The 17,435-nt window shown below is 46.9% G+C and overlaps 1 protein-coding gene across 1 annotated transcript in view; it reads right to left on the reverse strand.

Annotated features, from left to right (window-relative positions):
• PRKCH (protein kinase C, eta) overlaps positions 1-17,435 on the reverse strand; it is a 119,719-nt gene that overhangs the window by 78,981 nt on the left and 23,303 nt on the right. Inside the window, exon 2 of the mRNA XM_010584159.1 lies at positions 12,677-12,740. Within this exon, the coding sequence (XP_010582461.1) occupies positions 12,677-12,740 (64 nt within the window). The remainder of the gene's footprint in view (positions 1-12,676; positions 12,741-17,435) is intronic.

Raw genomic sequence — 17,435 nt, forward strand, 5'->3', positions numbered from 1 at the left:
CTTAAAATTCAGACCTTTATGTTTAGGCAGTGCAACTTTCCAGAGACACAGGCTTAACATCTGTCTCAAAGGAGGAGGACCAGGAAAATATTCTTTATGTAACACGAGACAAAACACACAAAAAACCCAGGATCAACAGAAAGCCAGATGAAATGAGAGTATCAAGCAGCTTGTCTCCAGAGGGGCGCAAAGTTTTGCAGCAGTTCCACTGATGGCAACCACGCTCCTCAACACAGCAGCCAACCCTAGGACAAAACCTCAAGCCTTCCTCACCAGGGGCACTGCACCTCTCTGGGAAAGCAAATTGTGACCCAAAGCACAAATGGAATCTAGTCAGGAAGAAATTCATTGGGAGAGCTAATTAAGTCGGACAAGCTAAACACTCCCCTTTTTCTGCTGTCGGGGCCTCTGACTGCTGTCGTGCGATGCCTCGGCCCTTCCCCAGTCCCTGGAGGTGCACTGGCCTCGTGCTCACCTGGGAGGATGACCAACACCTGAATCACCACCCTGCAACACCTGGATTCTCCCGGTCGACTGGTCACCCAACAGTTGCACAGACCCAGCCCAAGTGGTCTGGCCACATACTCAGCTCTGATTACACAGCCGATCCCCGGTACTCCTGAGATTTCCATGTGGCAGCTTGCTAATAAGTTCTCTAATTGCAACAGCCTTAAAAAGCAGGTTGTTTACCATGTCACTCTCCCACGCAGATTCCCACACACCATGGGCTAAGCAAGACACTGCTGCAGCAAAGCATCTGTCGAAAAAAATAGATTCAGCCTCTTGTATTCCAAGCTTATTGCTACCATGGAGCTCTCTGCCAAAAAGCAGCACCTCTTCTCATCGAGACAGTCCCCACCTTGGTAATGCAGCAAGGAAATCCTCGGTGCTCAAGCGCTCCAGTTAGCAATCACACCTGGCTTCATTGCACAGCCCGTCCTAAAACACTCCTGCAGATGGCACGGACCATTACTGCTCTGCCACACACTGCACCCCTCCCAGTGCCAGCAGATTATTATTTCCCGGAGGGATTTCCCAAGGGCTGCAGGCCAGGAAGAGCGGCACAGTCAGAAAACACAGCTGTCCTCGACAGCTTCCCATGCAGCTTACACAGCTAGACCTGATCTATCCCCCCTCCCCATCTCCTCCCCAACACAGTTTTCACCCTGCGACACATATTTCTCCACTTCAGAGACAGATTTCTGAGACTTCTAAAGCAGACGTCCCAAATCCGTACAGACACAGCTTTAAAAACACTGGGTGTCACATGGAGAGGGTGTTGCTTGCCTTGGCTCAGGACCTCTTCATACACAGAGGGAAGGACCCCATTGCTTTCACCAGCTCTGTAACGGCCACCAGAGGCACCAACCAATTTTGTTCTAGCAAATGGGTGGCCCTTTCCACCAGGTGTAAGAGCAGCAGTAGTAAGTATGTATTCTGCATCGCCACAGGCTCTCCCATCTCAATTAGCAAACAAGCAGAGGTGAGTGTGCGGGAAGAAAGTTAACTTTCTCCATCAGCTTGAGAGAGACACCTAAAACCTGCGCCTCTTTTCATCTTTTTTCCCAGTTCCTCAACAGGGAAGGAACACTCGGGGAGGGAATTTGTTTAGGCCCAAATGACAAGAGATGAAAGCCAGCCTGCGGTTTGATGCTCACAACAGCCCTTACACAGATTTAGGCAGTTCTCCCCCCATACGGCACCCTGCCTTCCTTCTAGCACTCCCTTCCACGTAGTCATTTTCCAGCCGGTTCACTTCCCCAAGTTTGCCATGCACCCCACAAACAGCTGCGTTCGCACGATGTGGGGCGTGAAAGCAATCTGGGAGGAAAAAATCAGCCAGACTTCATTGTGCCTTCTGTAAGGTCCGTGGTCCCTAGCATCCAGGCTCTGCACTCCTCCTTACAGCACAGCCCAAAGCCGTGGGTGCTGCTGGACTCAGCCCTGCGTGCCCACCACGTGGGACACAGGGTGCCCCTACAGCTAAAGGTGTGTGATGGCCCTCATGTGCAAGTTACCGTCAGCCCTTTCGGATGCAACATTGGAGCCTTTCTCTGAAGGACTTGTTCTTCTCGCCTGTCGTGGTTACCTCACGGTCACAAGTGAAATACAGGACCAGAGACAATGCAGGTAAAAAAGTGTGTAGGACCAGACTGAGGCCCCAGGTTCCTCACCCACCACTTAAGGACTCTGAGCTGGGCAGGCTGGAGAAGAAACATCTTCCTGCCTTTGTTCTTGCTGATCTGCAAGTGTGATCTGCAAGTCTGTATCGTGAACATATAGGAAGGACAAATTTTAGACACAAAAATTCAGCATTTCCTGACTTTGGGGAGTTTTGTTTTCTAACATCAGTGATATCCTTCAAATGAAAAGGTTTCTGGTTTTAAGACTATTTCCTAAGTTTTCTAAACAAAGAAAACTGTCATTGGAAATAAGTTCATCCACTGGAACTGGAGCAGCCTTCCCCCTCCACAGTCCTGCTTCACCAGCACGGCTGCGGTCTCAGACACGCAGGTCCAGGGAGAGAGCGTAGCACTACCAGGGGAATACTTCACAGAAAAGGACTATGCTCTGCTGTAGAGATCCAGAACTAGCGATGACAGACACACTTGCTCAACAAGTTTGACAGCTAGACGGCAGAAAAGAGCTGAGAGTCTGGGATTAAAAACTTGGTTCCAGATTCTAGCAAGAAATGGGCTTTGCTGGTCACAACTCTTCTGCTGCAGCCTTTCCTCATCCTCTGCAGCTCCTCTACCATCCATCTGCCCATATTCCCCCCTTCCCCTTCCCACCTTTTTAACCCTTTGAGCTTCTTTTAGCTTCTCCTTCCTTACAGCTCCTGCCCACACCCACCCATCACCATTCCCCAGGCCAGTCTTCTATTTCCTTCTCTCTCTCCTTATATTTCTATTTCTTCTCTGTCCTTTTTCCAGACTCTTATGGCTCTATTCCTCCTCCAGGTGACTTTTCCCAGTGTTTCCACCGTTCACTGTCCTTGCCCTGTGCCCCAGCAGATGGGACATGGAAAGCAGGACACATGCTCAGCCAGACCTCCTGCCTTCCTCTCTCCCGCCCAGGCCAGCGCAGACCTCAACCAGAGGATGGATCTGGCCCAAAACCAACCCACTCCCCTGCTCCAGAACTGCTCAGCTCCCCAGTCCAGCCAGCCGGGGCAGAAGCCAGCCCAAGGGAAACCCAAGAGCATCCTTTTCAGACAGACAGATTTACCCTCAATTATGAAACCGCCTCAGTCCCATAGCCGCAACGACCAGCAGTGTTGGCATCGCCAGGAGGAACAGTCACCGAGGTGGGAGCCTGCTCAGTGCAGGTGGTGTCCACAGCCCTCAAATCCACGCTGGTCTCATGCAGTTTCTCCCAGAAGATCACAAGTGCATAGATTTTCCCAAAGACAGCACAAGGCAGACAGAGTTGGCAGCGGCTCTCATCCCTCCCACCCTCTCCTCTGCCAAACTTGAGGTCACGCTGGCAAAACAACATTAGGATCTCTTTGCTCAAAGCTGTATTTTGATTCAGCATCTCATTCTGGAAAACAACAATCATTTCAGCTGAAGCACTCCAGAAAATAAAAAAAAAAACACTTTTTCAGCTGGCACTGAAGAGCAGGAAACTTAGCATTTTATGCTGGGCACACTCAGGAACAACCCAAAACAGGGGCATATAAATTGCAAACATGAGTAATCGCCCCAAAAGCACCACTAGAAGACAAGTTCTACTTCCTACAGCTCCATGCCAGCTCGCCTAAGGCTGAAGACCCCATCCTGCTTGGTTATCAATGAGACCTTGCCCCGCTCCAGTCAGATGTGGGAATCGACAACATCCACAACACGCAGCAGACCGATGCTGCTGGTCCTCCTTGGGTCTGCAGGGCCAGAGGGAACTTCGCTCCTCGCAAGCACCCATGACGCATGAATACCTTCGAGGTAATTAAGCACTGCGGCACAACAGCATCTTGTTACCTCCCGCATCCGCTTGTGCCAACAGGCCCAACAGACCCGCTCACACACCGAGTCCAGCGCTGCCCCGTACAGCAGCCAGGTGACTGGGACTTCTGGACGGCTGTCAGACACCCAGACACAAGGAAAACCCTTGCCTGTGGTGGTACTACCTAAATTAGGAGTCTCCTTCAACAGCCAGAGTTGACGGACTCTGGATATTAAATGGGGGACAGCCTAATTTGATAGTTGGTGGAGGTGAGGTTAAAAAAGAAAAAAAAAAAGGTGGGGTTTTGTTGGGGTTTTTTGGTTTTTTTTCTCCAGTTTCTGCCACAGATTTACAGGGTGACCCTAGGTAAACTACTGGAGCTTTTGGCCAGCCATTCACCTATTTTATCAGTCAGGTACCTTGCAAATTGTGGTCTAGGGAAATTCAGTTGTGGCCATGAGGTGTGCTGATGTATGGGGCACCTCCTGCTTCATCCCAGTCCAGGGCATCATCCAGGTGCCCTTGACCGCAATGGGTGCAGAGGGAGATGGTCATGACACAGCATCCCCCAGCACAGGGTGCAGCAGATGGGGACAGGGCTGCTGTCATCATCCCTGGCCACAGGATCACAGTCCTGACCTCCAAACGGCTTCATGCTCTGCTCCTTCCAGCCCACGTTTGCCATCCTGCTTCGCTGCAGCCCAAACACCCACTCCAGCGCAGCGCTGTCCTCCAAGGCCAAGTAGATAGATTTAAACTCCTCTGAGAACTACCGTCACTTCTTCCAGGAATCACATTAAAATAAAGCAAAAAATCTCTGCTCCTCATTATGGCCAGGAACACTGAAATCCCAGAGCAGACTGCAAGCTTGCATATTTATATCTAGGTTTCAGAGCCCAGACAAAACACAGCCCACTGAGGAAGTAAGGTTAATGCTGATATTGCTGTTTGTTGCATTTTTACAGCGTCTGGATATCTAAGCAGTTGGCAGATCTTGGCAAGTCATGAATTACTGCCAAAAACCTCTCAGCATTAGACATACTGCAATAGGCGTGGAGCGCAAATGGACCATTTTCCAAGAAATAAAGGTGGTCTTGTGGATATGCAGCAGACTGAGGTGCTGTTCAACTCCTGGCTCTGCATTAGAGTCCCTCCGTAACACTGAGCAAACCACTTCATTTCCCAGGGCCTAGATCTTCCAGCAATCAGGAATAAACAGTTTTGTTTGTTTGTTGTCCCCTGGTGAAATCCTTTTTTCCTGTGAAAATTCAGAATTTACCAAACTTGCCTTCCCCCCCCCCCTTTTTTTTTTTAATGGAGGAGAGGCATATGTGAGCTATAAGGGCGCCAAGGTGCAAAAATAATTGAGTTCTCTCTGCAATACTTAAATGTCAATGCAACAGGTAAATTTTGAAGGCTTCACTTAAAAAAAAAAAAAAATTGCTCACACTATCCTCCCACCATAAACAGTAATAATTATTCATTATTCCCAAGTTCATCCACTTTGTCTATCTTCCAAGGCTGGGCTGTCTCTCATTACAGTGACGCCTTCTCATGCCACTGTCAGCATGACAAGTGAAAGGCAGTGCTCGGGAAGATGCGGTACAGCCCCTTCTCCTTATGGCAACTCATAGCCCGAAGGACATTTCTCAGAATGCATGAAGGCTCATCCCTGTGAAAATGATCTCCAAGAGGTTCTTCACTGTCTCTCTGACTTTGAAATTCCCCCCGAGATCTTCAGCATTGCTGAGAAGCTTTGGCATCCTTACGCTTGACTCGTGGAGGCTTCGTGACAAGGATAGAGCCGCTCTTTCTCCCATTGGCTTGGCTGACACATCTTGGTTGGAGTGCAGGGCTGCAGAGTCTGACCTCCAGGAGAGCAATACCTGCTCACGACTTTGAGATCAACCTCTGGAACTGCCTTTACTTTTTAACCTGATTGACATTATCCAGCAAGTTTGGGGATCCAGTGAAGTTCACTTGCCTCTCAGGCAGAGATGCACAGCATCTGTGGATGACATTCCTGGTCTCTGCATGGGCTCAATCTTCTCCAGGGTGCATTTACGGGTGTATTTTCTCCCCCATGGGACTCAACATTGTTCTGACCCATTTCCACCTGGAAATGCAGAATCGAACCAAACATGGACTGCATCTGGAAATCCCTTGCCTGCAGCATGCATGTATGTGACGTGTAAAGCATTGGAAGAAGTGTAGGCATTGGAAAAAATACAGGGGTATAGAAAAACACGTCTCCTGCTGCTCTATGCCACGTAAAACTTTGGGCTAGACATTAAAGACTTCCATGTTCTCAGACTGTGAACAAAGCATAGCAAAACTTTCTTTATCCTATTCTGCACTGATATTGCCTATTCAGATCAGGAGGTTCTCTGCATGTTGTCTACTACATGCCTTAAAATTCTCCTGCTTGGGCTAGTAACCCAAAACAGAAGAGTGGCCCAACTAGGCAGGGGATCAGAACAGGGCATTTTTCATTCCTGGCTCCTAGTTTCCAATAATTGTTTCCTTAACTATAAGAAACAGGCTGAAAAGAGTCATTATTGCAGTTTAGAGAGGCCCAGTAAACATCTTTTTTTCTCCCTCCTGTGCAAGGACCTACTAAGGTATCTTGCAAATAGAAGTTTTGTGGGGCTGAGAAGCTACATTACAATACAGAAAAAGGATTTTCTTGGCACGAAGCCTATATATCATTTGAGACTTTAAGGCTGCAGATCTTGACTGGTACCTGTCTGAGGAAATACTATTTCTTAAGACAAAAATCACTTCACGTTAGGAAAAACGTATTCCAAGAAAAACAATATCAAAAGAGTCTTCATGCTTGAGAATAAACCATCCCGAACACATCATGTGACAGTTGCAAAATAAAGAAGCATTTCCTGCTCTAGAGGCAGGTTCAAGGCTTCCTTGCTGCTGCAAAGCCTACCAACATTAAATATTTAGCAATGGGTGCTATATCTGCTCTACCAAGTCACTTGGCTTTTCAATATTCTCGTTGTTCTATTTCTTGCCCAGAACTCAAATTTGTCTTTGTCTTTCCTGACACTGAAAGAAAAGAAACAACCATTACTTACCTCACAATGATGAAATTAAAATTGAACTTAAAGCCAGAATTATCACTTTGAGTGACAATGTATAAAAAAAAAAAAAAAATTTTTTTTTTTTTTTTTTTAAAGGAAAATTGAAAGAGTTCGAAGCACTAAAATAGAAGCACTTTATTTTCTGCGGGGCTTGCTTCATTCATTAATTCAGTCAAATAATTAATTTGTATTAATTTCATTAGCTTTGCTCAAAATCAAGAAGAGTAAACAGCAAGAGAGGTGGCACAGCAACACAACAACAGGTGAAGCTGCGAGGGGACTCAGCTTGCTCTGGGACTCCAGTATTGCAAGGAAAAGAGGTTCATGCCATCCTTCAGGCACACACCTGGGGCCTCTCGGTGTCCAGTCTGACCTCGCTGCGGCGAAACGCCCTGACCCATGCACAATCACCAGCTCTTGAGTATCTCTACTAACTTCTTACAGGTGTCCATAAGCACCAACAACAGAAGCCTACAGACGCTCATTGCAAGGCTTTTTATTTCAAATCAATCACCCCCTGCCCAAGACGACAGTAATTCATGGATTGCCCCTTCCCAGCCCAAACCAGTATTCAGTAGCAAAGACAGACACGTAGCGGAGAGCAGGTCTGAATTCACGCCACCGACTGCGCAACGCCCGCCGCGGCACCGCGATAGCGTCAGAGCCGCTTGCTATGAACGACACAAGCCCCAAAGACAGAGTCTCCTCAGAGGCACCAGGTCACCTTCAACCCGAGCCAGAGGGACCTAGATGACCTGGAAGGGGGACCGGGAAGAGCACAGAGAAACGGTACCGGGGCACACCGCGCTGGAGAACCGCAACCGCCTCCAGTCAATGGTGTCTGCCTGCCGCGGTGCTCCCAGGTGCTCTCCGGGAGCGGCGAGGAAGGTGACCCTCTTCAGAAGCTGCCCACCTAGAAATGGTTATGGCCGAGGTTAGAAGAACAACAACATTAGGGAGGTTTACACCCTACACACCACTACCTGTTTTAGAGAGCAATAAAACAGATTTTTTTCCTTTATAGGAGGCTTAAAACAGAGTTGAGATCTTGTGGATTATCTCAGAGGTCCTGGCACACACATGGGTCATCACAGGCAGGGAGGCAGGACACTAACGGTTCAGTTCAAACACAGCTCCTGCGGTCCCCAGGGCTGGGCAGAGCTGAACCACCTTCTGACAGCGACAGCTTTGCTTGGTCTCACACACAGCACACTGCGCCCTGCTCCCATCCCCAGCTCCTCAGCTGACAACGTGCCTCGCATCCACGGATGAGGCACGTCCACAGCAAAGACAGACCTCTCTGAGAAGCTGCTTTTGTTATTTTAGAAGGAGAAAGGGGCAAGGAGACACAAAGAGAAAGAGACACGTAAGAAATGCTAAAGACACCATCGGTGAAAAGCAAAATAAAACCCCACAAACCACAAAACGTATTAATATCCAGAGTAAAAAGAATGAGGACATTTAAAAAGAAATGGTAGTTTTGATGACTTGAAAAAAAATCCCATTATCAGGCAGGTTAAATAAAGAAACCCCAGGAAAGATTAAATCAAATTCTTCACAGGAGGAAGGTGGTATGGGAAAAAAAAAAAAAAAAAAAGAAAGAATCAATTCTTAAGCAATGCCTGAAGTTTGGCAGGTAGAAGTCAGTCCTCAACTTCTCTATAAAACAGCCTGGAGTAGAAGCAGGTCTTGGGTCAGCGAGGGAGACGGCTGGAGGAGAGGGTGCTTCCCTCCACCCCAGCCAGGTGCCAGGGCCACTGGGACCCAGCACTGCCAGCGCAGACACAGTCATGCTTGGAGAGGTAATCTCCTCCCGAGGTAAGGAGATTTTCATTTTAATTTTGCACTGGTCGCTTTACACAGGAAATGTCAGCTGAATGCGGGGAGTTAATATAATCAGGCACGGCTTAGCACAGCAACAAATCCATCCAGCAGAGAAAATAAAGATAGACAGGGATAATTTCACTAGACCTCCCTTACTTTCTAGTGCTCCGTTTCTTTCACTTCCTGAAAAGTTATGTGCAGTTTTAACACATGAAACAGGCATATTTCCCTGCCTCAAAACAGCACATTAACACTGATGGACAGAAGAGCCATATGGGAACCTACAAAGGACTAAGCTCCTTCCAGCTGTACATTTTCTATACTGCCCTCCTCCTGACGGTACACGAATGCTTCTGTTGGACACGCTGTACCCCTCACAGAAGGGCCACCCTTCTCCCTCATACCCACCGTATGTAAGCAGAACCAAATTAAGCTTTTGGTCAAAATAACTTTTGATCAAACAGAACAACCAACCACTCCCAAAACTAAAGAAAGTACAAGCTGCCAACACCACCAGGACTGTCTATTTTGGGTAAGCTTTCTAGGACAATAAATAATACAGTCTCAAGTGGACCTAACATCCCTAACATGTTTGTTTGGGTTTGGGGCTTTTTGCTTTTTTTTCTTTTTACCCCCCCTCTCTTCTCACTCTCTTTAGCCACTTTTTGGGCTTTTACCTTACTGGAGTTAGGCAATGGTGGCCAAGACCCTGTGAATTTAGCTACTTCCATAAACAAAACAACTAGCTTGGCATAAAACCTGTCTGAGATGAATGACATGTTGGCAGTATGAGGACCAGCAGTAGGCACTGACCCTCCACCTTTGCTCTGTGGAGTTCTCGGAAGCTTTTCAAAGGAAGATGCTCCCCACAGTTCAGACTGACTCTTTACGTCCCCATGGTCTACTGAAAGCAGTGAGGCAAGAGGTGCTAAAAAAACCATATCACCATTGCTAGATCCTTTTCAGAGCACCGGAGTTACACACTTAACCATTCATAAGTCACAAGAAAACGATCAGAAGTCCTAAACATCATATTGCTTGAGACTCCACATGGGTCTACGTGCTACCCTGACGGGGTCTAACACGAACTAATCGTTGGGTTCTCTGTGTACCCATAGACACACGCAGCCTTCAAGCGGTCTCTGCCACATTAGCCGTAACTAGCAGGGAGCATGTGGTAGCGGCTGCCCTCCAGGTTAGGGCAAACAAGTGGGAAGCCACTTTTTGTGCTTTCAAGTTCTGATTTATTCTCAGACTTCTTTCCAAAAAACTTAAATTTCAAATACAATTCTGAGCCTCCAGATTTCCATTAAAAAAGAGAGAAAAATAAAATAAAACATGATGTTAGGGAGGAGACCTCACTGTTTTTCAGAAGGAAACCCCTCCCTGATAGATGCCTCCACTATCCAACAACTGGGAGAAGTCAGTATCTGCAATCAGGCTTGCCCTGGATTACGTCTATTCTTGGAAACTCTAAATGTGACCACACATGGGACTAACCAGCCAAGAAAAACCCCAAGAGCTGTCTTTGATCTTCCTGTTCTGTAAGTCCACACATCCTCAATAATGACAGAGGAAAGAGAAGTAAACTGTTTCCAACATTTCCCATTTTCCTCAGAAAGCAGCAGCGGTACAAACATCCGAGTTCTCCATCTCTCGTCTTTGAGACCTTGTTAGTAATATGCCTTAACAGCTTTGCCACCAGCACAAGTTTGAGGCACACTGGATTTATGCTCAAACCCACCATCCCTGCTCTACCCTGCTTTAAATGGCCAAGCATGACACACTTACATGTGGATCCAAACTGGGATGCAGGTCAGTAAAAGCCCTCTGGTTTCTTCCCTCTTTCCATCATTGGCTCTGTCATAGGCAACTAAAGCCAATTTCTAATGTCCCTTCACCCCTAGGAGCTATGGCCTCTGGACCTGCAAAAAAGTCCTCCAGGCCTCCCTAGCACACCTTTGCACTCTCCCTGTTCTCTGCTTACAAATAGAAAGCTTTTCACAAATTGACTTGAAAAAGTAAACTTCATGTCTCCCTGTGAAAGCACAGTTGTAGGGAGCATGTCCCTAGAAGAGAAAGGGTAAATGATCTGTTAACATTTTATGTGTGGATAAATGTGAGAGCAGCTCCCAGACCCCAAAGTTAACACCTGGGCAGAGAAAAACATGCATTCGTACTTAACCGATAAAGAACTGAAAGTTGTAGTGATGCTATGTGGCCTGCTTGGCTTTACAAGGTAAGTGAACTTCACTGGAAAAAGGGAATTCTGGTCCTCTCTGCCCTGCTGCAGTGCCAGGCTGTGACACTCCGCATCTTCTCCATCGCTCCAAGAAGAGGAGTCAAAGTCAGGCTTCCTGCTCATGTCTCCCTCCTAACACACCTCCTGCAGGCAGGATTACACCCTGCCCACCGTCCCTACGAGTAAGAGCAGCCCCAGCTGCACCTAGGGAAGAATGTCTGCAAACCCTGCCACTGCTTCCACGCCACAGGGCTCGGGGTGCTGCTCTGGAGGACCACACCATCTCCCTGCTCAGCCCATCGCTTCGGTAACCAGCTCAAATGCTTTAAAAGGCCACAGACATCCTGCCAGGAGCAGAGCGCTCCTGGGGTGTAAACCACACAAAGAAAACCAAAAACTTCACCAGCTCCTCTAATGCAGCAGGTCCCCATCAAGCAGCTGCCCAGGCCCCAGCACACATCAGGCTGCCGGCTCAGCAAGAGCGAGAAAGCACCCCAAAAACATCCCAGTAATGCACAAGCTTGCATTCAAACCTGCATTTGAAAAACAAAGGCAGGGGCATTGACAGGCCTGGGCACCCGGCACAAGGTGGGAGCTAGGGGGAAGGCTGGGCAGGAGAGCAGAGCTCCCCCGTCCCTTGAAGCACGCACCCCTCCAGCTCGCACCCTCCTTGCATCCAAGACGGAGCACGGCAGGGTGGGCTGCCTGTGCTGCAGCCCCCGGCACAGCCTTCGTGCAGAGCAGTCGGTTTCTGGGGCAGAACAAGAGAAAGCATTAAAAATCCAGCTCTCCCAGGCTGCAGGTAACAGCGAGTGGAGCAGATCCTGCCTCCTTTCTTGGCTTCTGCACAGAAAACGCTCCCCAAAAAATGCAGTTTGAGGCTGCAGCTAAAACAAATAAGAACCATGGTGCAAGTCTGAAGAAAATAAGCTTTTTCTGAGCCCTGTCCCAGATTTCCTGGGTTCCTCCAGCAGAGCTCACATCCATGCTCATAGCTGGTATCACAGTAAACAACAGGGAAATTAAAAACATCATACTAGAAAAGATAGTTAGAGGAAACAAATCCACGCAGATAGTTTTTCAGGGCAGCTGTCACACTAAAAAACTTCTAAGCTTCCTGCACAAAGTGAACTCTGGAAACAGAAATGCATGTGAAGTAGATGGGAATCATTATGGAATAAAAATCACGCAGATGTTTTAAACATGTTCTATTTTAAACACGCTCTACGTGCTCCTTAGCTTGCCCTTCAAGAGGCACCCAGGTGAAAAGTACGAGTGACAAAAACAATCCTTTTGAAGGACAACTTCAGATAAATAAACCAGATCAAGCATGAATCGGCTCCCTGAGTCCAAGATCAGAGCAATAACAGAGCAAAGGGCACACACAGAGTGAGCCGTTACAAAGAGCCCCGATAGATTTCCCCTCTCCCACCTCTCAAAAAACCTCTGGCACACAATAGCACGTGGCCTGCATGAAGAATGCCATTTGCTTATATACTGCTTGGTAAGTGAAGGCAAGAGTATACACCAGAGTCCAGCTCTTAATGGAAACAAGCCAAAATGATTCCCTTACCTTCTGTGAAGCTGCCTGTAAGAGTTATGACAACAAACACTTTGCCTTCTGGCTCCAAATCCACCTGAAAAAGTAAAGGAAATGTTAGAAGACTGTTTTTCAAGGCAAAGATTCTTCTCAGGATTTTGCATGATAAATCTTGCCAACTTTTAATAATATTTGAAGCTTTCTATACATTCACATGCACACCCTTAATTTTGCAAAAAAATCAAGCATTCAGGGCTCCATAACAAATAAGGAACTGGATCCCTTTCTTCTCCTAGAAGCACTGAACAATCTCAACCTTGCTTGAGGAAATAGATATTAAAGAAAAAAAATCAAGTATGGTTAATAGTGTTCCAATTTGTCAGATAAATGAAGCGGGAAGCAGGAGTAACATTAAACACACGCAATTCTCTGAAAAGATCCATGCATATCTGTTTGGTGAATGGATATTTCCTCCCTATTATATCTTATCCCATTTAAATTATTTCAGTCTCTCAAAATACTGTCAGTGCTGGGGTAAACACTGATTTCTTACATAAATCACCTTTTGGCCTTAAACCATAGAAAATAGAAAACTGTTAGTGCTGTTACCTAAGGACTTGTTATCGTTTAATCTAAATTAGACAGAGATACAGAACATAATTTTAGGGATCAGAGATTCAATCCCAGTGTCGGTCAACCTGTCCTTGAAAGAAGGTATTTATTTTTGGCGAGTAGATTTTTCATTTTTAGTTACATTTTTAATTAAGGTCTTGCTTTTGGGTTTTTTGTTCACTAGCTAGTTTTTAGCAAAAATCACAGCTAAGGATCCCTGAAGTTTGAGTCAGGCTGTCACACAGAAATCTCACTTTCAAAAAAAAAAAAAAACCAACAACCCAAGGCAACTCCCAATACACCCCCAAATTACAAGGTTAAAATTAGCAAAGAGGAGCTTCACATCTCATGGGTATCAATAATCTGTGCAGAACAGAAATTCTGAAAATAGACCTCTCTGGAGGAATGACTAAACATGATCGTTCAAACCCCCTCTGCTCTTGTACAGCCACCTTCCCCTGGCCTGGCAGAAATAGAAGCAAGCCTTCTACATCAACAGCCCCAAGTTTCATCACAGAGATGCCCACAATTTTATACACTCTGGTGTGCACACTGCAGAGTAGAAAAACATTTCCCGGTCCTGCAAGAAAGGATGATGAACCCAAGGCTCCCTCTTTTTTCTCGGGTAACACGCGATGTATCCTGCCAACACTTTGATTCCTCTTCAGTGTTAACACATACCACATCATTCAAACAAACCTCTAACCATAAGCCTAAGCTACCAGAGCAACAGTGTATGGACCACCACTAACCCAGACATTTGCCCACGGTTTGCAAAACCCTGCCAGGCACCAACCGGTCCTTTTAAGGGAATAACATTAAGACACAGATGTAAGAGAAAGTTGAACTCTATATATCCAATGGAGGAGCCAAACAGCCATGCTACAAATGGACAGAAAGTATCTGCACTGCTGTAAGTGGGGGAGGAAAGTGTCCAAGCCAGGCTGACTCCGCAGCGTTAAGGTATAGCAGCGTTTTGTGCTGGCACCTCCACTCCTACGGATGCTAACTGCAGCTTCACCAACACGAGCCAAGAGAAAACATTCTGGGGTAAGTGAGGGCGAAGCAGAGACAGCACACAGCATCACATACATCTCCCTAGCCTACAGTTTGTTGCAGAAGTAGAGAAATTGTTTTTAAACGATTGGGAATTTGTTAGGATGAGCAGAGCAAATACTTTCAGAGAAAGGATAAGAGAACATCCTATTTGCACGACTCCAGCTACAGTCCAGAAGTGACACATCTCTATCAGTGGGATACAAAACAGGGAAGGTAGAACTGCTCGGCAAAATCCCATCAAAATGTTGATTTTATGGACACTATATTTTCCACTAAAAGAAACCAAAACCACACAACCAAATCAATCTCACAGGGAAAATTTAAATTAAATATTTAGCTTTGACTCAGTATTAATTTTTTTATTTGCTTGGGCTGCTTACTATACTGGCTTTAGGAAGCTGTGTGTGAACAGCCCTCTGTCTCTATTAGTATCAAAGACACTCCCCAAATAAACTTCAACTCCAGAGATATCATGCATCATTATTACCTAAATTTCAGTTCACTGGAGAGATATGCAGCTTTGTAAAGAAACGGTTCTTTCAAAAACGTGTACTATCTATAATATATATACATACACAGTCACCGAAATTGATTTATGGGATATCAAGAATTCAGATTTTTAGGGGAAAATCCTTACTTACTTAGGTTTCCAAACTCATTCTTCAGTGCTTATCATTTTTCTGCCAGTCTCAATACACAATGATATGTTAAGACTCCCGTTTTCACATTCACAAAGAGGATCCTTCCTCTGTTCTTCTGACATACATGGTCTCCAGCGGGATATGGAGCAAATCCTGCACTCCTTGTTTAGTCTTAGAAGGAAAGGCTTGTCGAGACAGAAGCAGCTGGGCTGAGACCAGGAGATGCAACAAAAGCATCATCCACCTTTGACACAGGGCACAAACAAAAATTGGTCCAAACTCTGTGACACACCTTGCTTTCCATCACTGCAAATGGGATTCCTCTGCCCGAGGTAACATAGCCTCACAAAGCAGAAGCAAAATAATACTAAAAGTAATAGCAGAAGATTTATGAGAGTTATATAACAATCTCTATCCCTTCCAGACTCCAAGATTAAAGACCAGTCAAATCCCCTACACCAACTAAGCAGCCATGCTCATGTTATATCACAGTACAAGAGCACTCAATAAAGATGATCTAGCTACACTCAAGAACTTCTCATGGCACGTGTTAGCAGGATTTAATGAAAAATTACAGCTGAAAGGCTCCAAAATGAGGACTGAAGCCCCAGCATGCCAGGAGCTGCTGAAACTTTGGCACACCGGCACCCCACTGGATGCAGGATCGATAGTGAAATCTTGCCCTGTATAAGGGGTTAAAACAGACAGTCTGAAGAGTTTCTCTGGTCTTAAATTGATAGCAACAGCAACAACGAAAGATAAGATACAATGAAATTAAGTAATTAAAATTAATAAACCACTGGTAGAAGTCTGGCTTTTGGATCTGATGTGATCTCCTTTAAAGATGAAATTTGACCAGCTAAGCAGCAGCCAATGCAATATCTGAGATCAAGTCCCAGACACGTGGAACGTGCCCGAAACGGAAAACAACCTCCGATCGAGAAAACTGAAAGGAAAATCTCTGACTGCAGGCCTGCCCGAGATCAGACGACGAAGCAGCTCCCAGACAGCAACACCCACCGGGCAGGACGCGCGTCCTCTCGCCGTCGCACGGACCCCCCCGTACCGCGGCCGCGCACCGCGGAGGGGGCCTGGTGCTGGCGGCAGCTAACCCCCGTGAGCTCCGCGCGCTTGCCGGACCGCAAGCCGCGAACGTACGGCAATCGGCTTGTTTAGGCCCGGGCCCCGGGGCTAACCTCAGCCATCCTCGCGGCTCCGTTCCCCGCGTTCCTGCCCCTGCTTTACACCTTCATCACCGCCTTCACGCTCCGCGGCGCAGCGACACAAAGAGCACGCGCTTCGGGATAGCTGTACCGACCCAGCAAGCAACCGCGGCCACATTTCGGCACGCAGAAATATGCCCGTAACCATCTGAAACCAGGTGCCCACAAATGAGGAGTGTGGTACCCTACTTCTTCCCCAAAAGGAGGAACTCCTAATACAAGCCCTCCTTCAATCTCTTCGGTCGCTAAGGAACTTCTATCCCTAGCACCTACTTTCAGCGACTGAGAGGACTTCTCGCTATGCTCTGTTATTAAATAAGATTTGAGCACTTCAAAAGGAAGCAGCTGCCAAAGGACTGGCCCTCCAGCCATGGAAGGGATAACCCTATCTAGCAACGGCTGGCTGGCGGCCCAGGCCCTGACTGTGCGCCGGCAAGGCTCCGGCGATGCCGGTACCTCCCAGCATCGGCGAACACCCTCGGGATCCAGCCTCACAACGTCGGTGCGGGTGTAACGCGAGTACCACGGATGTGCCAAGTTTTGCTTCTCACTTCTTTTCTTTCTTTTCTTCCCAGCATCGACTGTGGCCGCTTAAAGGCGAAAAACTGTGTTTTTACAGGGAAGCAGGGGCCACAGTGTTATTCTTGACAGAATTATTAAAGTCCAAAGCAGACCATGCAATCGGTTTGGGTCAACAATGCAGCTGACGCTGATCTTCTTTCTAAAAAAAGCAGGACAGGCTCAGAGAAACTCAACAGCCTGAAGGCAGCACAGATGATGCTAAGGGGGAACTCCTATGTCATAATACAGGAGATAAGCGATACAGGAATGTAACCATCTGTATGTATTTGGCAACAATATTCAAAGAGTAATAAGTACAGAGAAAAGTCTCCTAATGCCAAGATCTATTTAGCATATGGTAACTTTTAAGGAATCACAGAATTCTGCCCGGAAGGTTTAGCATCAGAGCAGGAGATGCACCGCAGCGGGAAAAGTCCTGCTGTACTGCGAGAAGCAAAGGAGAAGCCTGAATTTTTATGCATGCATGACATTGCGAATGCTATGAGGTACACCGATCTCCAAAGAAATCGAACTAAACTGGTGGCGTGCAGCATCACAGCATTGGCATGCGTAGCTGTAAACAGCAATCACCCTCCCCTCTCTCTGGCACTTTTGTCCTCAGCCTGGTCCCCAGAGGACAACTGGGAGGAAAAATACCAACTTTCTGGCTGTTTTAGAGGTAACTTGGCCAAGTTT

This window comes from Haliaeetus leucocephalus, unplaced genomic scaffold (genome assembly GCF_000737465.1).
Source record: "Haliaeetus leucocephalus isolate CR32 unplaced genomic scaffold, Haliaeetus_leucocephalus-4.0 Scaffold944, whole genome shotgun sequence".
In the NCBI taxonomy this organism is placed as follows: domain Eukaryota; kingdom Metazoa; phylum Chordata; class Aves; order Accipitriformes; family Accipitridae; genus Haliaeetus; species Haliaeetus leucocephalus.